Source organism: Chrysochloris asiatica, unplaced genomic scaffold, assembly GCF_000296735.1.
Source record: "Chrysochloris asiatica unplaced genomic scaffold, ChrAsi1.0 scaffold00013, whole genome shotgun sequence".
NCBI lineage: Eukaryota > Metazoa > Chordata > Mammalia > Afrosoricida > Chrysochloridae > Chrysochloris > Chrysochloris asiatica.
Window position 1 is genome coordinate 11981198 of NW_006408531.1, and position 22816 is coordinate 12004013.

At 41.0% G+C, this 22816-nt stretch overlaps 1 protein-coding gene across 1 annotated transcript in view; it reads right to left on the reverse strand.

Annotated features, from left to right (window-relative positions):
- Nucleotides 1-22816, reverse strand: part of KIAA1244 (KIAA1244 ortholog) — a 243304-nt gene that overhangs the window by 168312 nt on the left and 52176 nt on the right. The window contains exons 3-4 of the mRNA XM_006834625.1: nucleotides 13934-14015; nucleotides 10079-10210 (exon numbers count right to left, since the gene is read on the reverse strand). Coding sequence (XP_006834688.1) covers nucleotides 10079-10210; nucleotides 13934-14015 — 214 coding nt within the window. The remainder of the gene's footprint in view (nucleotides 1-10078; nucleotides 10211-13933; nucleotides 14016-22816) is intronic.

The window sequence follows — 22816 nt, forward strand, 5'->3', positions numbered from 1 at the left end:
CTGGCAGAACTGGAAAGTGATATGCAAAAGAGAGAAACAAGACCTTTACCTCACGCCCTATACAAAAACCAACTCAGCGTGGATTAAAGACCTAAATGTGAATCCCAAAATTATGAAAATCATCAATGGAAAAATAGGGACAAATGTGAGGGCTCTAATACAGGGAATACACAGACTACCAAACATTTTGAAAAGTACACAAATGAAAGTAGACAAAAATAGATGAGTGGGACATACTAAAAATTTTCAACTTATGTGCCACAAAAGACTTCACCAAAGAGGAAAAAGGGCACCCACAGAATGGGAAAAAAATCTTTTATGACGACACATCAGACAAGGGACTCATTTCTAAAATATATAGGAAACTACAACACCTCTACAAGAAATACGAGCCATAACATGAGCAAATATATGCACACCAATGTTCAAAGCAGAATTATTTACAATAGCAAAAAGATGGAGACAGCCTAAGTGCCCATTAATTGAAGAATGGATAAACAAATTTTGGTAAATACACATAATGGAATACTATGCCACCTTGAAGAACAACAAGGAAGCTGCAAGCCACTGTATAACATGGATGAACCTTAAGGACATTATGCTGAGTGAAATTAGTCAGTCTCAAAAGGAGAAATACTGCATAGGACCATTATTGTAAAAGAGTTAGAAAAATAGTGTGGGTACACTAAAAGGGGGAAAAATTATATAATATTTGCTGATCACCAGGATGTATGGATGAGAGGAAGGGAGAGAGGGAAGGGAAGATAATGCACAGGTTAAGGAATAGACACAGAATAGCTTGGTGGGGGGGGGGGGGGGGGGGGTAGTGCGGGGGGGCAATACACAAGAAGTGGTGGGAAATGGAAGAACCAGGCTAATGGGAGAACAGTTAGGCAGGTTTGCATGGGCTAAGTGGGACAGAGGTAAATGATGATGTATGCACAACCTTGGAGCAACAGGGCTCCAGGATACAGGGATTGAGGCATGGTTTGAAAGGGTAAAAATAGTGTTAAGATACTTGGCTGTCTTTTGAATCTTGGTTTCCCTTGCCTACCATTATAAAATAGACACTTGAAGTAGGGAACAAAGGAATAGCCAGAATCATCACTACAGAAAGCTTGTAAGTCCGTCTTCAGCCTATAACTGATTGGACTACCTTTAAGGGGGCAGAAGTTGCCCAGTGAAAGAGTCTTCCTGTGGAGCCTTTACACTGCTCAAGAACATAGATGGAATCTAGAACCCCATCCAAAACCAACTGAGGTAGGAAATTTCCACTGGAAAGGATGAGTAGACCAGCCTGGAGCAGCTAGAAGAATAGAAGATACTTCTTGAAAGAAAGACTGGCAGGAAAAATCCAAAACAATAACAGCAGTCTGATTGATTACTACAAGAACAAGTAAGCTGTTTGCCCGAGAGCCATCAAAGCAAGTGGTGAGGAACCCTCAGAGCATACCCCCTTTCAAGACTGAACTTAAAGGGAATACGTGAGCAGGCATGTGGTCTGGCTGGTGATCACGTTGGTCACCGATAAGGGAAGGGGGGTGGAAACAGCAATGAAGTTGTGAGCTGAGCCCGACCACATTCAACAGACCCCCATGAACCCAGGTGGAGACCTGGATGGCCAGCAGTACGGCAAGACCCGGGGAATCCTGGGCCCAAAGGCAGTGACATAGCCACAGAGGACTAAAGTGGAGAGTGAAGTGTCCAGCTGATAATGAAGTGAGGGGAGATGCACAAGAACACCCATACTTGCAGATAGTACCCCCTTGACCTGGCTTCGATGGCTGGATGATCAGAACTCGACAAAAAGAAAAAAGAAGAGGGAAGAAAGAAAGAAAGAAAAAAAAAGAGCAACCCACTATAATCTGATGAACTTTACCTATACTTATGGATGTAGTAGCTCAAAAAAGGGAACAAATCTTTACAAGGATCACTCCCACCCCCTTGGTACACAGGCTGACAGGGATGGGCAACAGAGACATTGGCTAACCAAAATGGGGGGGGGGCTATAAAGGCAAGAAATGACTGGCTTATAAGCTTTCAAGAGGGAGCCTAGTTCCAGAGGTGGTGGGGGAAGGTAGAATCACCACTGAACGATATCCAGTCTTTTGGGACTAGGCTGGGGAAAGGAAATGGGGATGAGACTCTTGTGCAATAGTGAATAATTGCCATCAGGTCTGACTTCGAGGTTAGGAATTGTAGAGGTAGATGTTTTTTTGACAAAAAGAGGAAAGTAATTGATTTTGCAGCTCAGGAGCAGAGGTCCATGGGATCATCAAGTGAGAAGAGCAGAGAGCGTGACCCTACCCAGAGAGGCAAGCGACGCCAGGGATGGAGACAGAGAAGATTATGTGGACAGATGGAGCAGCTGGGGACACTGGATTCAGGGCAGGAGAGGGGTTGTGTGCTGGTGGCAGGGGAAGAGGGGGGCGGGCCTGTGTGGTGTACCCTTTGGGGCTATATGATGATACATGGAGGGGCTTGTAATCACTGCATCACTGCAACGAAATGAAATACAATAGGATGAGTGTAAAGCTGATGTTCTCCCATGTAAACCTCACAATAAAAACTTTAAAAAAAAAAGTGGAAATAAAGCATAGGAGAAAGTGTGCTCATATCTAATTTCATGAAGCAAACACTTCAAGTTGAATGCATCTTGTTGTTGTTGAGTGCTGTGGAGTCGTTTCCGACTCATAGTGACCCTGTACAGGGTTTCCGAGGCTGCAAATCTTTATGGGAGCAGAAAGCCTCATCTTTCTCCCGCAGAACAGCTGTTAGTTTCAAACTGCTGACCTTGTGGTTCACAACACAATCAGTAACGACTACGCTACCAGAGCTCCATCTACTTCAGTTAAAATATATATATATAAAAGACACCTCAACTGCAAATGACGTTCTCTCTTCCCTCCTCCAAATCTATTAACACATACGCCAGAATCAATACCTGACTTGGTGGGACAGATTTTGATTCTATTTTCATATTTAAACCTAGCTCATACAACTAATAAAGAAATATTTTTGTCATGAGGGGACACAGAACAAAAAACAGATTAGGAGCCCTGCCTAGCTTTGCCTCTTATTATTAAGTGTTAAGTGTTACTGAGTCAGTACTGGTTCATAGTGACCTTATATAGAGTTTAGAGTATCCAAGTATCCAGTGTCCGAGGAGCAGCTGGTGGGTTTGAACTGCTGATCTTGTGATTTGCAAGTCAGTGTTGATCATATTGTACCAAACCAGTAGTCCTCTCATTAGCCTGTGAATAATGACTACCACCCCTGACTACCACTTTTCAGGATAGGTTTTGAAGGGAAGGTAACCCACTAAGGTCACCCACTGTTAAGTTTTGTCCCAGGCTAAATTATGGTTCAACTTTTAGCCCTCCTAGTTCACTAGCTGTGGTACCTTAGTATGAATGTATTTACTGGAGCGCTTGATGCATAATAAATGTTCAATTACCAGCCCCTATAATTTCTACTTTCAAAATTATAAAGCACTCCACAAGTATTCATTTCTATTGTCTAAAGATGTACATAACATATTAGACATCCAGTAATGCAACATTCATCAGATGCTTTCTCAGTATCCAGCATCATACCCATCCTTATTGACAAAGCCAGCCTGCTCTCTCCTGATAGGAGGCTCCCTTTGACATGCTGACACGCTCACAGAGGCAGAAAGCCAGCTGCATCCGTTAATAACCTCACAAAAGGTTATCTATTGGAAAGAAAGAAGATGTCCTAATTACTCCAGACAGAGATGTCATTAGGAATGTCCATGGCTCCCATGAAGTGCTGCACAGACAGCATTTATAGAAATGACACACAGCTAAGGAGACACATATCTAACCCGAATATTAAGTAGCTCTCCATTATCTATTAATCCATCTCACGGTAATCTATCTTCAGATACAGCTTTGCTGATTCTCTACACTTCTGACACTTTATTTGTTCAAGCTATAAAAATTGTATGTGGATTCCACAGCCATACTGATAAATCAAACTTGCCCTTCCTCTCTCTTTAGATAATAAAATCATGTAGAAGAATTCCTAGACTAAATGGTATGACTTCAGTCCTATTTTATTTGTAAGAAGCAAGAATCATTGATGTTTTGTTTTTGTTTTTAATTCTCCAATTAAGTTCAGAGTTTTATTTCAAAATAAGAACACCTTTGCAATCTTCAATTTCATTATTTTCTAGTTTCTGTTTAATCCTGGAAAAATTACTAAAAGAAGAAACCTTATCATTTTCTCTCCAGGAACCTAATAAAATTTGGTACATACTCTTTGAGGAGTCCTGGTAACATAGTGGATTACAAATTGGGCTGCTAGCCACAAGGTCAGCAGTTCAAACCTTTCAGCTGCTGCACAAGAAAAAGGTGAGGCTTTCTGCTCCCATAAAGATTTACAGCCTTGGAGACCCTATATAGGGTGGCTATGAGTCAGAACCGACTCCATGGCACACCACCATGACCACATACTCTTTAGAGCATGTTGTTGTTGTTAAGTGCCATCACGTTAATTCCGACCCATAGTGACCCAATATAGGGTTTCCAAGGAGAAGCTGGTGAGCTTGAACCACTGACCTTGCAGTTCAAATGACTTTGCAGTCTGACGCATTAGCCCACAGCGCCACACCAGGACTCCCTTTAGAGTATAGCATGGCTCAGTTTCTCATGTTTATAAACAATGGCAGATAGCAATATGTGAGTAAAATACAGGGTATTGTATTTTTAAAAAAATAGCACCTTGCTGTAATTCAGAAAGTTTTTTGTTACTAGGGTTCTAGTTCATTCATGCATAGGTTTATTCTAAACAAAATGTGTGTAAACATGTCTCTGTGGACAGTGGATGGCTGCAGACAAGTTTTTTCAGTAATATCCTTGTCTTAGTCTTATTTTGGGAGCCTTCAAAAAAAGTATAATTTTTGTGTGCCATGTGAAAACACAATTTTGATGTCAGAGCTCAACATTAAAATTTTAAACAAAATTCACGTATGTATCTTCCCAAACCATATAATCTTCACAACAAGTTTCAAGGAATGCTTCCATACATAAAACAAGTTTTAGATGGATCAAGTGTTTTAAAGAAGATCCGGATGACCGTCAGCCTGAGCAATGAAGTTGTGGCTGGAGTCCAGAAACTGATGGAAGAAGGCCGTCAATTAGCATTGATGGAATGGTTACTGAAGTTGGGATCTCACATGGGTCGGTATTTTCAAATTTCAAGTGAACATCTGGACCTCAGTAAGCTTTTGCTTCGGTGGTGCCAAATGTATTATGTGAAGATCAGAGCAGATCTTTCCATGAATCTTTTAAGCTAGATCAACGTTAGTGCAGTTTTACAGAATGAATTGTAACTGGGAGAAAGCCTCGGCTTTACCAATATGATCAGAGAGCAAGGTCCAATCAAAACAGTAGCTTCTAAGGGGATCTACTGGGCCAGTTCAATTTAAGGCAGAGTGGTCAGTTCAGAAAGTTATGAAGACTTTTTTGGGGGAGAGGGGTGGAATTCCAAAGAAGCAATCTTGATAGATTTTCTTGAAGGACACAGGATGATCAAAGGCACATATCAGAAGCAGTTTTAAGAAAATGGAAAACTGTATTGGTGAGTAAAGGCCATGAGAATGACACCAAGGACTCTTTCTCCATCACGATAATGTACCTGCTCATTTGTCAAGGGTAGCAAGGACTGTCCTAGGAGAATTTTGTTGGGAAACTTTACCTCATTCACCCTATAATCCTGATCTTGCCCCTTCAGACTTCTCTTTACTCTCCAAACTTAAAGATAATTTTAAAGGAACACAATCTGCATCCCTCAAGGATGCCCAAAGTGTTGATGTGATGTAAATAGAAGAGTGCAGAATTATTTTGGGGAAAGGGTTAGAGCTGGAAACACTATCTTCAGAAGTGTATAGACCTAGATGGAGGAGATGTGGAGAAACAATAGCTTCACATTCTGATAGTTTTATTTAAGAAAGCTTCTTAAGATTTTGCAACAAATACTTATCCCTTTATACATTTGCTACAATTATGACTTTGTTGGAGTCCTGGTGTGGCGCTGTGGGTTAATGTGCTGGACGATAAAGTCAGTTTGAACTCTAAGATCGGTGGTTCAAGCTCACAGTTGCTCCTCGGAAACCCTATACAGGGTCGCTATGAGTTGGAACCGACTCAGCAGCATTTATCAACATGACTTTGTTGGATAAACAAATAAAAACTCTATGGTGTGAAGTATTTTAACCTTCCTAAACAGCATATTCAGAACAACATCTGGACACATCTACCAGAGCTCATTTTAAACATTTTCTGTACCTATAAAATACTTTTATCAAATAACTGGAGCAGTTAGTACAAATCAATTAGCATATCATTCATATGTAAATAGAAACCCAGTACTTCCACTAAGAGACTTACTCAATTCTTTAAAAAAAAATTTTTTTCTGGGACAACAGGTGTTAGAAACAATCTATGCAAGTAATAAAGACTTACTTAAGAAGGTTTACTTGGGTCATTACATGTATTACAAAATTATAACATAAAGGGGTAAATGTTTCTGAAGATAACTAAAAAGTTGCTACAGAAATTCCGCAGGAGTAGAGAAAGAGGGAAACCATTATTATTTCTGTGCCTGAAATTCTATTGTTTGGGAATCTCAAGAAAACACATTTTAAGTGATCATGAAGACCTTGCCTCTGAGCTCTCAGGAGCAGGTGTACCAGCCCATTATCTGCCCAGTTTTATTGGCTACCAATAGCAGTTATCCTAAAGTCCAGTTCCACCTGTTATAATATGGTTTGTCATAAATATGGCAACTAGCATGTTGCTGTGACAGTGAGAGCTACATCACCAATATTTCCAATACTAGCAGGGTCACCCATGGTGGATAAGTTCCAGTAGAGCATCTAGAAGAAAAGCTTGGTGATCTATTTCTGAAAATTAGCCAGTGGTAACCCTAGGGATCACACTGTGGAAAGATGAGCCCTCTAGGTTGGAAGGCACTTAAAACATACAGTGGCTGCAACAACTCGACTCCAGCATACCAACAATTGTGTAGATGACACAGGACCAGGCTTTTGTTGTGTTGTATGTGAGGTCACTAGGAGATGCAACCAACTCAATAGCAACTAACAAAACATAACATCAGTAACACATTGCTGTCTCTGTTAGTTTTCTAGCCAAATGGCCAGAAACGTGCACCTAAAGTTTACTAAAAAAGTAAAATAAAATAAGTGAAGGATAGATTTGCTGTGGAGTCCTGGTGTGGAGCTGTAGGACAAGCACTGGATTGCTAACTGAAAGAGTGGTAGTTCAAACCCACCAGTTGCTCCTTGGAAACCCTATATGGGGTCGCTATGAGTCGGAACCAACTCCACAGCACTCAACACCAACAACAACAGGTTTGTTGTGAACTGACATACTTCTTTTTAACTCCAATGACTGAATAGTTAAACACTGCAGCATGCAGCAAGGGACCTCACTTTTTAAAGCATTTGGAAATCTAATTGCAAAAAATGACAGCCCAGATTATTGTTTGTCCTTTTTTTCTGAAAACATCTGATTTCCTTCACAGACATTAACTAAAAGTACCATGACCGATTACAGTGTCATTAGAAAGCTCATTAGAATAAGTCTTCCATATTTCCAGTAGAATTCACATGTGCCAACCCCTGTCCTCAGCAAGTGGAGAAGGCACCACTGGGCTGGAATTAGCGAGTGTACGTTTTTAAAGCAGGTGTTGCTGCTGGCATAGCCATTAAACATTCTCCTTCTCCACAGTTCCGAGAAGAATAGGTCCTTTGCAATCTAAATTTCTAAGACTGTTTTCTTGTATTCCACAGAAAGATGTATCCTTGGGAGAATTTACCCATATGCATTGCCATTCAATTCTGACTCAGAGAATTTAGAGAATAATTCAAATTATGGTGCTGGCAAAAAATATTATAAGTACCATGTCTCCCAGAAGAACAGACAACTCTGCCTTGGAAGGAGGACAGTCGGAATGCTTCTAAGAAGCAAAAATGGCAAGACTTTATCTCTTGTTTTTCAGACATATTCTCAGGAAGTATCAGTCCCTGGAAAAAGACAGCATGCTTGGTAAAGTGGAGGGTCAGTGAAAAAGAGGAAGACCCCCAGAAAGATGTATTAACACAGTGGCAAAAACAACAGACTAAAACATAACAATGATTGTGAGCATGGTACAGGACTGGGCAGTGGTCTTTTTTCTGTTGTACATAGGGTCGCTATGAGTTGGAACCACCTTAACAGCACCTAACAACAACAACGAGAGACCAATGCTTGCTCTCCAGTGTTTGAAAACCCAGTCATAAAAGATTCAACACACTGAACTTGGAAGTCACAAAAGCTGTGACACGGAAGTTGATCTCAGCTCTCTAACAAGAATGACAAGGAGGCAAAAGAGAAGTAAAACAATTCAGAGGTGGTTGATCTTTGGTTGCTTTAAATAAACAGAGGTCAAAGGTGAAATCACAGAGTCTAGAATCAAAGAGAGTTAAAGGTAAAGGTCAGCTAGTTCGGGAGTCTCAAAATTTACTGTGAATAATTCCATCACATTGGACACTAGAGAAAAACTGCATTTTCCTAGACCCACCCACTGAGATTCTGACTGAACTGCAGCAACAATAGATGCAATTGCTAGCATGCTAAAGTACTAGCTTTGCACCAGACACTTTAAATAAATACCACTTTATTTAATCCTCATAGCAATCCTATTGGGTTAAAACCAGCTCTGCTTCACAGTGACCCCAGGTGTAACAGAGTAGAATTGTGCTCCATAGGGTTGTGGATGGTAGATCTTTCAGAAGTAGATAGCCAAGCCTTTCTCCTTAAGTATTTCTGGGTAGACAGGAGCCTCCGACCATTCACATGAACCATGTGAAACACCCAGGGGCAGGTACTACTATTTCCCACATTTTATAGATAAGGAAAGCAAGGCACAGAATGGTCGAATATTTCATCCAAGGACATCCTGCTAGGAAGTGGAGGAATGAAGAGAAAATCAAGGCCGACTGGCTTCAGGATCTGAGCCTCTAACTACTGCACTCTGCAATCCACCAGTAGGGTTAGGGCGAGGCTCAGGCATTCAGATGTCTGAGTTTTCAGTAGCATGCTGACTATACTCAGGGAAACACTGACATCCATCTTCTGTGAATGGAGAAACTGAAACCCAGAGGAGTCTATTACTCAAGGCAAAAATCCTTCAGCACATTTCCGGGAAGAAATCAACCATATGAGGCAGCAACTACTCTAAATATTCCTATGCACAGCCGTCTACAGATGAAAAGGGCAGTCTGCATTATTAAAACTCAGCTAGTTGGTTCCTGCTGTGTTACTGTTACCCTGATACTATTCTGGGGCAGAGATTTTCAGTCTTTTCTATCCCAACACACTGTTCACTCACATGCTAGGACCCATTCCAGTCAGCAAAAAGGACTCAAGGGAGGGAGGGGGGAAGGAGAGGGAGAGATGTCATCCTGTAAGGAAGGTAGTAATTAGCATAAAGGAGATAAGGCTCACATAATTTGAGAAAGAGAAAGACAGATGCTATGCCAAGGTGGTTCTGATCTAAAATATCAATATATGTCAAACACATTATTAGGTCTTTGCTTCATTTTGTTATAACATATACAGGGAGGCAGAATGCCTTTAATGATCAGATCTTCTCCAAATTGAAACTACTTATATGCATTCTCTTGAAAGGTGATCATTTATCTCCTAACATATGAGATATGCAGGGTCAGGTCAGCTTGTATATTTTTATTAAGTTGTCCTATCAATTTTTAGGATAATCACTGGACTGCTAGCCACAAGGTCAGTGGTTCAAACCCTCCAGCCATTCTTCAGAAACCCCATACAGGGTCACTGAGTCAGAACTGACTAGATGGCACTTAACATCAAGGTAATCTGAAGAGACCATAGGCAAAGATAATACCCACCTATCCCACTGGAAGATGAGGTAGAATGACAACAACGTAGATGTATTTTCAAGAAAATAATGAAAACAAGCAGTTAGAATTTGTTTCCATCCCAATGACGCAAATGGGTAGCCCCAGCCAACCAACCTTCATCACTTCCACCTGCAGGTCTTCGTGGAGCAAAGGCGTCACTTTTACAGCGTTCAGGAGCTGATTGAGCAGCTGCTTCTCATCAGAGTCTGTTTCCATGGATACAAACCTCTCTTCTGCCAGAAGCTTCTGTAAAGAGGCACAAGGCAGTGAGTACAGATAGGCTTTCCCCAGCTGCCTTATTCCGTTGTATCTTATTATGTATTAATGATCCTTTGTCTGACTCAGGAGGAACGGAGCTGAAGGCTATTAGGAAAGAACTCAAGCCATGTGCCATTAAAATAAAGAAGGTATCAAACCTTGGGTAAAGGGAATTTAGCAAAAACCTCTTCTGGATATTAGCTAATTCATTCTAAATACTATCAAGTGAGATCCTCATGTGTGGGACCCCTAGGTTATCTGAGTGATGGTGAGGAGTACAATGTGTCAAGAGGAATCTAGCCCCTTACTGAAGTCTCACATACATACAAGCGGGCTTTAATCCTGGGGAAAATCCCATTATCTTTTCATTCAATTTTTCCATGAGCTTTTTGAAACCCCCTCATTCACATCTCCTTTCTGAAGGTAGCCTTGCCACAAAAGAGAAGAAAAAGGACTTCTAGGCAGAAGTTCAGTTTTCAGGCATTTACTGTTCACTTCTAATGTGAGCTGCCATTTATTCAGGAAATACTCATGAATTCACAAATCTTAATATAATTACCCCATCAGCACACAAAAAAACAAAACAAGACAACATTCACTTTCACAAGAGCTCTTAGGAAGTGTCCTTATACTTCAAAGGATAGTCTATTGCTATCGCAGGACAATGCTTATTTTTATAAAATTCTTCCTCGGATTATATCCAAACTCTCTTGCCTACAATTTCTCTCTCATCTTTCCTTTGGGCCGCAACAGAAAAGTCCCTAAAATATCTGCAGTCAGACAGCTATGAAGTTCATCCAACACTCTGCTTCTCCATAGTAAATCTCCTTTGTTGTTGTTGTTAAGTGCTGTCAAGTCACTTCTAACTCATAGTGACTCTGTATAAGGTTTCTGAGGAGCAGTTTGTGGGTTTGAACTGCTGGCCTTATGGTTCACAGTGCAGTGCTGATCCTATAAAGCCACATCAGGAGTTCAAATGAGCTCTGCACAGTACATTTTCATACCTACTTTCCTACTTAAATGGGGACCCAAAGTGCGGGTAAGCTTCAAGGACAGTCTGCTACTGAAGAGTAACATGTAACTTAAATCACATGTTCAGATTCAGTTAGCTTTGTTAGCAGCCACAGAAGATTCTATGTTGACTCACCCTGAAACCCCTAATTCTCATTCACAAGGACTGTAATTAAGTTACTCTCCCCTGAATCTGTCCTGGTGAAGGTGGTTTTGGAGACCCAAGTGTAGGACTTTATATTTATCCTTGTTAAATTTGTTCTTGTCTGATTCAGTCTGGAGTTACAGCCTGTGAAGAACTTTTGGAATTCTGATTTACCAAGAATGATTTTACCCAAGAAAATGAATCCATCTTTTAGTTTAATGCCACTGCAGATCTTAAAAACAAGTCTTTCAAACCTCCTTACTCAAGACTCTCTGATGCTCTGATAATATTTACTCAAAATAGATGTTTTTTCCCTATTATATAGTGTATCCTGGGTAGCCCATGTTTAAATTATACATACAAATATGTTTCTATTTATGATGATATAAATAGAGAAAAGATTGAAGTTGTCAAAGACTTCATTTTGTTCAAATCAACCATCAACATTCATGGAAGCAGCAGTCAAGGAATCAAATGACATACTGCATTAGGCAAATTTGCCGCACAAGACCTCTTTAAAGTGTTGAAGAGCAAAGATGTCAGTTTGAGGACTAAGGTGTGCATAACCCATGCCATGGAATTTTCAGTAACCTCATATGCAGGTGGAAGCTGAACAGTAAATAAGAGAGATTGTGAAGAATTGATGCATTATGGACTTGGAAGAGAATATTAAAAGTACAATGAACTGCCAAATGAACAAACAAATCTGTGTTTGAAGATGTACAGCTAGAGTGCTCCTTGGAAGTCAGGATGTCCAGAAAATTTTCTTTCATACTTTGAACTATTATTATCAAGAGGGACCAGTCCCTGGAGAAGGACATCATGCTTGCTAAAGTGGAGTGTCAGAGAAAAAGAGGGCGATCCCCAATGGAATAGACTGACATGGTGGCAGCAGCAATGGGCTCAAGTGTAGCAACAATTGTGAGGTTGGCACAGGACTAGGCAGTGTTTCATTCTATTGTGCATAGGGTCGCTATGATTCGGTACTGACTCAATGGCACCTAACAACAACAACCCTGTGTGACCCATGGTTAAAGTATACATACAAATACGTTTTTGTTTGCAGTGATAAAAGCAGAAAAGCTAACTTACGGTTAGCACAGATTAAAGGAAGACTCTTCACCTACCAAGTCACTGAAATTCATGTGATTACACAAGCCTTTCAAAACACTGTACTGTTACTTACAATGTTTCAGAGAAGTAAAAAAACAAAAAACTAAAAGGAAAATTTATACAATATTAGAGGAAAACCATAAAATAAAATGGCAGGTCAAAACAAATTCTCATTCATTTGTATAGTTGGCCCAGCCACCTTGGAAAAAAAGCAAAAGGTTTATAATGACATTATTGAGAATGTATAAAAATGTCTAATGCTGTTGCATGGTTAAACATGATCTAAATCTAATCCCCTAGGGATAAGGTTAGTATTTTCTCACCCGTATGTTTGAACTCTTCACAGGTATGAATGAACCTCTCTGAATGAACAGAGCTAACTGCAAAATAGTACATACAAAGGCACTGAACAAATGCTACCAATTTACTGAATAAACTCGAACTGCATAGCGCTTGCCTTTTAGAAACCAAACCACTCAGCAATGTGAATGCAATCATATAACCACAATCTTTTCATTGTTGAAATTACTTATTATATGCACGATGTAAAACATAAATGAACAAATGCTCACAGAAGGAAATATGTTCAAGCAATCTGACTCTTCCTATTAAACCAAATTTCTTTTTTCCCCCCAATCTTGCTTTGAAAACAAAATATATTATTCTACTCACCAACTTAACTATAGAATAAAAGGCAAAATAAAATCTTTCCAACTTGACATCAATTCCTATGACACAGAACTGCAGATGTTGAATGCATATGAGATTTGAATTGGTATAACAACATAGGGTTTCTTACTCTCTAAAGAGTGCAGTTGTTTCACAGGATAAGCAATGGTCAGTGAACCACAAGGTCAGAGATTTGAACCTACTTGTCACTCCTCTGGAGAAAGCTGAGGCTCTCTGCTCCCCCAAAAGGAGCATATTGACTCTGTATAGAGTTTTTGTTTTGTTTTTAAAAAATTTTTAAAGCTTCAAAAACGCTATGCAGGGTCACTATGAGTCAAAACTGACTCCAAAGCATTTAACAACAACTCACTTAAAACTTGAATGCCAGTAAAAATATTTCAGATGTATAAGGCACTGTAGGATCAGCTCTGGATTTTAAAACATATGATTGGCAGTTCATACCCACCAGAAACTCCATGGAAGCCTTATGCAGGACTTCAACTATGAGTTGAAACCCACTCAATGACACTTAACAACAACAACAACATATGGGCTTAGTTGGGTCCTCTTGAATCACTGTTTAATTACAAAATCTCAATAAGACAGTGCTGTGCACAGAGAAATTCTGATGAAAATAAGAAAATTATATTATCTTCTATGGTGATTTCTTATTTCAATAAAATTTTGGTCTGGGTGTTTAAACAACTAGTAGGTAAAATGTTAACTATTTTCTCTTCCAATGCCAAAGGCGCCTGTACTCAGTAAGCACTTACCTGCATCCCTGCCAGGCCATGCTGGGCCAGCTTCACATTCTTGGACTCCAAAGCCAACTGGAGAGGCAGCAAGCATTTCTCCCTGTCAAACACATAAATAATGACAACATGTGAGCTCAGCAGAGCTAGCAGTTAAGTGATACAAGTCTTAAGGAGCCAACATCCACCCACCCCTTCACCTAGTCCTGCCCCTAACCACTACCACCACACACAAACACAAAAATGCTACCAATATTGAAAACGCACATAGAGTTAGAATTTTCTTAAAAAGCAAAAGTGATAACCTCTACCAACTGAGTTTTTATTGTGAATTGAGTGATAGTTTACATGGGAGAACATCGGTTTTATACCATTGTTTCACTGAAATGATTACAATCTCCTCCATGCATCATCATTCAACAATATTTGCTTCTATTCCCTTGTTTTTATTTTTTTTGGGGGGAATGAGCCCCAAAACACTCAGGAATATATAATAATTTAAACAACCAAAGGGCACATTCTGCAAACCTGCCTACTGGTCACTAGCACCTAGTCCCTCTCTTTCCATGAGTCTAGAGTCCTCAGCTGCTTTCTCTCTCCATGTCCTCATCTCTGCTCTATCTCTCCATGTCATCTCCATCTCTGGTGTTGCTGCTTCTCTGGATGGGGTCCCACATTCTGCTTGTGCTCTTCTCCCTTGATAGTCCTAGTGGCTTCTGTTTCTGGACTGTAAAATTAACTACTCCCCCATTTGTATTATATAACTTCTACCTTTACAGTTGTGACAGTCACATTTAGTCATGGTAACAATTACTCACTATTGAATCATAAGAATTTTATCCCCATCCCTTTTCACCAGACCCGTCTAAACAAGATGAAAACTATTCAGTGGGGACTCTACCTTCCCCCACACACTCTGATAGTAAACTCCCTCTTGAAAACTTGTAAGCCAGTCACTTCATGCCATTATCACCCCCTATTTTAGGTAGCCAATGTCTAAGTTGTCCATTCCTATTTACCCTGTATACAGAGGAGATAGCATTGATACTTGATGTGAAGACTCCTTCCCTCTGAGTTGGTATTTGAGCTACTACATCCATAAGTATAGGTCAAGTTCATCAAATTGTAGCAATTTACACTTGTTTTCTTCATCAAAAATTGTTTTTTTAATCTTCCACTAGTCGAGTTCTAATTATCAAGCCATTGAGGCTAGGTCAAATGGGTACTATCTGAAAATTTGAGCATTCCTGTGCAACTCCCCTCACTTCATATCAGCTGGATGATGCCTTCTCAGCTCTAGTCCTCCGTGGCTATGTCTTTGTCCATGGGCTCAGGAGTCCCCACACTTCGGACCAACCAGCCTCTTTCCACTTGTCTCTCTAATCTCCAGGTCAACGAGAGTCTGTGGAATGTGGTCAAATTCAGCCCATTTCATCATTGCTGCCTTTCCCCCTCTTCCACTCACTAGTAGCCCAACATGGATGCCAACAAGCTTACATACCTGTTCATGTGTTCCCTTTTGAGTTTCAGTTTGGAGGAGGGTTAGCAGCTAGCTTTTTTAGTATGGTTATAGGAAGACCAAGGAGTCCTGGTGTGGTGCTGTGGGTTAATGCACCAGACTGCAAATCCATTTGGACTGCAAGTTGGCAGTTCAAGCTCACCAGCTGCTCCTTGGAAACCCTGTACAGGGTCGCTATGGGTTGGAAATGAAACGGCACTTCACAACAACAATGGGAAGACCAAACACTAGTTCTCAATGAATTGTTTGGGGGCAGGATCTTCATAAAGATGTCCATAAAGACGCCTAGCTCCTTCCCACATGAATTTCAGTGCTCATACTCAGAAGCCCAGGTGAACAACTGTAGGAAGCACCATTCACATGTTCTTCTATCCCTTGCTCCTGACCACTCCGTCACCTAGCAAATAGCATCACTGCCACCACCCCAACCCCATCAATGTAACATGAAATTTTCAATTCCTCCCTAATTCAAAGTGTTCAAGAATCATTTACAATGTAAAAGTTTGCTCTTTATTTTCCATATGAGGGTAGATAAGAATTTTGTGACAGGTTCTTCATATGCATGTTTCCAGAAAAGAAATATAAGCAGAATCAACAACCTTGGCCAATAAGGAGCAGCTGGATGCAGTATGATTTGGTGTCATAGGAGAGAGAAATAATTAAATGGAAAACTACTTGAATAGCTTGAAGCATGAAAAAGAAAAGTAACCCGCCACTACAATAATTAGGGACTAAACAAAAAAAGCTACAAAGGCAAAAAGTCTTTTTTCAGTTTAAAGTGTTGACTCTAAATAATTAAACAATATACCGAGAATTTTAATCACCCTATATTTCCCCATGGAGTTACACAAGCATAAGAAATGAAATGTTACTTAATTTTGCCTGGTTCTTCCTTCCACCCCGACTTAAACCGAGCAGCCCCATTTTTAACCTATCTTACTGCGTTATCAGCATCAGTAGAAAGCTTAGATGGCTTGAGAAAGTCACGGGTAGGTTATAAGATTACATCTTTGGAGAAATAAGAACTACTGTTGCACCACTAGTGGTGCAGTGGATTCAGCATTGAGCTGCAAACCAAAAGGTTGGCACCACTAGCTGCTCGGTGGGGGAGAGATGATGCAGTCAGCTCATGAAAAGACTCAGTCTTCGAAACCCTGAGGACCGCCTTCACTCTTTCTCATAGGGTTACTAGGAGTTGGAATTGACTCATTGCCAGTGGGTTGATGGGTTTGGGTTGTTATTACAGGTGCCCAGGTGGTACCATGGTTAAAGCACCAAGATGCTAACCAAAAGATAGGCAGTTCAAACTCCCCAGCCACTCCTCAGGAGACAGATGTAGCAATGTGCTTCCATGATGACTGACAGCCTCGGGAACTATGGGGCAGTTCTACGCCAACCTGTGGGGTCACTATGAGTTGGAATCAACTCAAAGGTTGTTGTTGTTGTTGTTGTTATGTGCCGTGGAGTCAGCTCCAACTCATAGAGTCCCTGTACAGGGTTTCCAAAGGCCATAAATCTTTATGGGAGCAGAAAGCCTCCTCTTTTCTCCCACGGAACAGCTAGTATTTTCGAACTGCTAGCCTTGAGGTTAGCAGCCCGATTCATAACCACTACGCTACCAGAGCTCCTTAGTGGGGTTTATTCGGTTGTACTCCATATAGAAACAGCAAGTTAATTATAGCTCTGATTCCCTCCTGCCCATCACGAAGCTGGCTGCTTTTCCATGGACTTCTCCAACTGCAGCTCCATTGCAGATGAAGTGTAACTCTCTAACAGCTCTATGCAGACGCTCTGCAATGCCGGCCACAAAGACTGAATGGATACAAGCGCTTTTAAGGAAAATGTTCCCTTTCTAATTCTTCTCACTTTCCCCCTGCTCATGAGCCCAACCTTACAAATATGCAATTTTCCATGACAACTGGTCAACAGTAGCTATTTTTCATTAGATATATTATTTGACAGATGGCTCAATTACCCAAGTGTGTTACTGTGTTGACATTGATGTTATTGTCAACTTGACTACAAGGCAAACACCGCTGTGTAGTCAGAGCAGAAATAGTTGATCTTTCTAACTTTGCTTCTTTTGTTCAATTCATAGATTACAAGCCTAGAAAACGTCATTGGAAAAGGAAAAGTCGAGTGAGGACTAGGAACAACAAACAGATGGCGTATAAACAGAACCACAGATCTTCATCTGCAAACCCGCAAAGCAATCAGATTTCCACGCAGACCAATGCACTGTGAAAAACCTTTCATCTCGAATTTCAATCAGGTATGTCAGGAAGGGCATAGTACCAGTCAGCAACAGCGTGGAGGTCTAAAACTCTCACAACAACCTAATAGTTCAGAGCAGTGCATATTGACTGAAACGTACAAGTGAAAAACACACTGATCATCAGGGGCATTGAACAAGAGTGGGTGCCACATTCAGGAACACCAATGATCACTCCTGAAATGCAAAGTCCCCTGGCCCTCAGGAAGCAGCATTATGCTTGCACACAAACTGTAAATTCATGTCACTCTACCATCACCACTAAGTTGTCGTTAAGTGCTAGCAAGTCGGTTCTAACTCATAGAGACCCTGTGTATGGTTTCCAAGGAGTGGCTAGTGAGTTTGAACCACCAACCTTGTGGCTCAAACCATCCTGCAGTCCAGTGCATTATCTAAACATGCCACACTATAAGACCTTTAAAGTCTATTGCACTGTCTCACCTGCTTATCCACTGACAAGATCTATATTCTTCACCTGAGCAAGGTTGCTCACCACTCCGGGGAACATCATTGAACTGCTCCCTGTGCCAGTCATGGTCAACAGGCAGGACTGGAAGATGGAATTGGTCTGTCCAGCTAGGTTTCAGCTGAGTTAAAAGGTATGATTTGCATTTAGTGGAAAAAAAACATCATGAACTATGGGGTTCAAATTCAAACCCTATCCATTTATGATTTGTGCACTATCAGTCAAAATACATAACTCTGTTGTGTCTTAGCTTTCCAATGCATAAAAGAGGGCATCTTAAGACCAACTTTGTGAGGTTGTAGTATGGAGTATAGGTAATACATGCAAGGGTTAGCATACTTTTTCTGTAAAAAGCCAATAGTAAACATAGTACTTCATCGTCTAAAAATAATAGGCTTTATAATCCACATGGTCTTGCCCTAACTACTTACTCTGCCACAGCACAGAAAAGTCACAGACAATATGTAAAACAAAGCAGGTGGCTCTGTCTAATAAAACTTCATTTATATAAACAAGCAGCAAGCCATATTTGCCATGCAGGTTGTAAGTTGCCCAGCCCTGGGACAGACAACATGTCCAGCACAAGTCATGATTTTCATCATAGAATAAGCAAATCTTGTCACAGATTTCACTCTGCTGGTTTAACTGCACTGGGAGGGCTTCAGGAAAATTGATTATAACACCATGAACTGTCTTAAAAAAAAAATAATTGCTTTAATAAAATACCACTATAGGCGAGAAATTTCATCTGAACACTAAATCAAGACACTCAATCCATTTATCTAACCATCCATTTAGTCAACATTTAACATATTGTGTACTAATAAGGCAAGGAAGAAGGAAGAACACATACATGCTGTGTTCTGCACTGGTATTCATGGGAAGAAATGGCAAAAAATGAGCACTTATTAATAAGTTTTCTATTTAGTTAACTTGTCACTCCAAGACTAAAACAGATGTAGTGCAGTAGATTGCTTCCTATGTTTCTTCTCCCCATACTCCTTGTAACTCCCACCAAACAACGTTTTCCTGATGGGTCTGGGTAAGAGAGGGTGGGAAAAGATGCTGATAGGATATGCTCCTGTTGCGAAAGTTTAACAGAGTTCATTGTGATTGTAAAAAGTTGGAACTCTAACATGGGTTTAAAACATCTCAGAAGCAGGAGTGTGGAATCTCACTAACATCAAAGAAAGAGTCAGGAGTGGAGCATATCTTTTGGGCCCCGAGATCTCTGAACATTAAACCTCCTCGACCCAGGGACAGTAAGCTGGAACACCTGAAGAATGGTAGAGCAACAGCAGCAAAGTCAGGAGCCAGGGCACCAGACAGAGCAGTGGGCTTCCCAGCCCACAGAGCAAGCAAAGCTGAGTGACTTTGGACAGGACGCTTGCTTGCAGAGTGGGCTGTCTCCAGGCACATGGAGCTAGAACTGAGGGATTTCAAGCTGAGGCTTATGATGGAGTGATCTGCCCTGTGGGCATTTATCAGCATCTCTAATAAAGCTTTGTAACATTGCTAGAGTAGGGCAGAGGCCAGGTCAAGGGGTTGAGGATCAGAGAAAGGCCTGCCTGTGGGCACAGCAGGGGGAGAGGCTGTCCTGACTTGAACCTGACTTGAAGAACTGTATTTTGGGCATTTCTGACCCTGAATTGTAACCTGTTAACTTCCCTAATCAGTCCCATTACTTGAGTATGGTGAATCAATTAAGCAGCTATATTATTTATGCATAGACATGTGCAAATCTACTCAGCCCAGCTGAGTAGAGAGTGCTATGGAGGGAGGGTGGGTGCCACTTTGTTGTTTTATATGTTTTATAGCAGCCATCCTTAACCCTACTTTACATTTGATAAAATGGGGGTGGGGGGCAGATAGCTTGTATAGCCTGCCCAAGTTCACACAGGCAAAATGTGCTGGAGACAATTCAAATCCATCTGATTTCCCCGACCAAATTTTTTTCTGACATCTGATGGTTTTAAAAGATCAGAGCAAAACCAGATGAGATTTCTTTTAAACTTTTTTGGGGATCAAGAACAACAAAAGAATGTAACAAAGATCCTCTTCACAGAGAAGTAAACATATCAATTCAGGGGATTCACAACCACCCCAAGGCCCAGTTCCACATGGATCCCACATTAAGAGGCCCCGTGTGCAGGACCCTGCGAACAAGGTGGAAACCTTACTGTCTATGTTAGAGAAGAGGACCATGGTGGTCCCTGTCTGGGCTTAGGGTTCCATTGTAGGATGTGCTTCATTCAAGTTATGCTGCTCTGAGCCATGAGGTAGAGGGAATTCAGTGTGAGGTAGGTCAGTGCGTGTGTGCGTGTGTGTGTGTGTGTGTGTGTGTGTGTGCACAAAAAGTTTTGGGAGACAACTACTCAGAATCTGGGCCCTCTCATTTCCTCAGGCCCAGCAGTCTCCTCAAATGGTGTCACAAGTCTCAGATTCTGACTCAACAGGAAAGACGCACACATGGAAATGGATGAAAATCATAGGTCACAATGGATTTCTCTGGTAGCTCCATGAGATCATAAAATCCTGCTGCCTTTTTTTTTTTTTCTTTTTTAAGTGACTTTAGTGAATTCCAGGCCTGCTAATTGGGTCTCAGATTGAAATTTATAATGAGGACGTGATGTGTCACAAACTCAGTCGCCTTTATGCATACTGTACCAGAATACAAAATCTTTTGATCTTTCACAGACACTGCCTCATTGCAAAAAGGGCATCACATAAACGAATAATCAATTAAGCAGCTATATTATTTATGCATAGACATGTGCAAATTTACTCTCACCTAATTATATAAAGGCAGTGGCCCCGGGTTTTGTGTCTCGACATGTCATTATTTCTTAAAGCCGACAAACTAGCAGTACTGTGTGTGCATGAGGCAGACATCCCTCAGTGACATTGCCTGGTCATGTCAGAGAGACTGAGCTTATCTATTCACTTAACAGCATGCTCACAGTTTATAGGTCAGCTTTATTGGGCTGGATGGTAACAATGGAGGAAGGGAAATTAAAACGGGTGAATAGGTCTTCCTACCTTCCACAATTCTAGCGTTCTAAGATCGAAACCAGTTATTAAATAACTGTCTGAAATTTCTGAATTTAACATAATAACTATCAGAAACTGTCAGCAAATATCTCCTGAGAAACAGAAAAAGAGATTTTAATGTTATGAATTCCAAAGCAGATTTTTCCCCCCAGCCCCTCCTTTCTCTTCCAAAGTAATTCTTATCCTGATTCCTAAAGCCATGAATTAATGTTGCCTGTTTCTGAGTTTTGTATTTATGGAAGAATGTTTTTGTTGTTGTATTGTTGGTGTTTTTTTTAGCTTTTTATTGTGTGTTGAGTGAAGGATTACAGAGCAGACCATCAACAAATCATAACTTGTTTCATCTCAATGATTGCAATCCCTTCTATTCAACCACAGCTATCCGACTTCCTCCCTGTGTCCTAGCTCCATTCCATCCTCCTTCCCATCCCCCCTTCTCAGCTTTGTCCTCAGGCAAATATGGCCCTTTTGATTCTGTATGATTGACAATTCCGTGGTAAGCATACCTTACTAGAGTTGTTTCCCCCACTGTATGCCTATCTACTGCTTGGCTGAAAATTGGGCCACGAGGGCAAATTCAATTCCAGACCTGACTGGTGGCCGAGGTTCCTTTAGTCTCTTTCAGAACAATAAGCCTGGTCTTTTTTTTTTTTTTATGTTTTATTGTGAATTATGTGATAGTTTACATGGAAAAACATTAGCTTTACATAAATCCTATTGTATATCGTTTCATTGCCATGGTTACAAGCCCCTCCATGCATCATCAACCAACTAAAGGGTATACCCCGTAAGCCTGTCCCTCTCTGGGTCTAGAGTCCCCAGCTGCTCCATCTCTCTATGACATCGTCTCTGCCTCCATCTCTGGTATCACTGTTTCTCTGGGTAGGATCCTGCACTCTGCTCTTGTCCCTTGATGGTCCCAGGGACCTCCACTCCTGGACTCCAAAGGCAACCACTCTCCTCCTTTTGCTACAAAAATCTACCTTTACATTTCCATCCCTCACAGTCAGTCCTTAGAGTAATTATTCACTACTGTACCACACGAGTGCTCTCCACGTCTCCTTTTATCAGCCCTGCCCAAATATATCGGATACTACTCATTGGAGATTCTTCTTTCCTCCACGCCCTCTTGAAAGCTTGTAAGTCAGTCACTTATTGCCTTTGTAAACCCCCACCCCCATTTTGGGTAGCTAATGTCCAAGTTGCTCATCCCTGTCTACCCTATGTACTGGGAGGGTGGAAATTATCCTCACTATAAATATAAAGATTTATTCCCTCTTTTGAGCTACTGCATCCATAGATGTAGGTCAAGTTCATTAAATTGTATCAGATTAGTCTTGTTTTTCTCTTCTTTCTTCTTCTACTTGATTTCTGATCATCCAGCCATTGAAGCCAGGTCAAGTGGGTATTGTCTGCAAGTGAGGGTGTGCTTATGCATATCCCCTCACTTCTTATCAGCTAGACACTTCACTCTCCACTCTGGTCCTCTGTGGTCATGTCACTGACTCTGGGCCCAGGAGCCTCCAGGTCTTGCCACACTGCTGGCCAGCCAGGTTTCTACCTGGGTTCACAGGATTCTATTCAATGTGGTAAGGC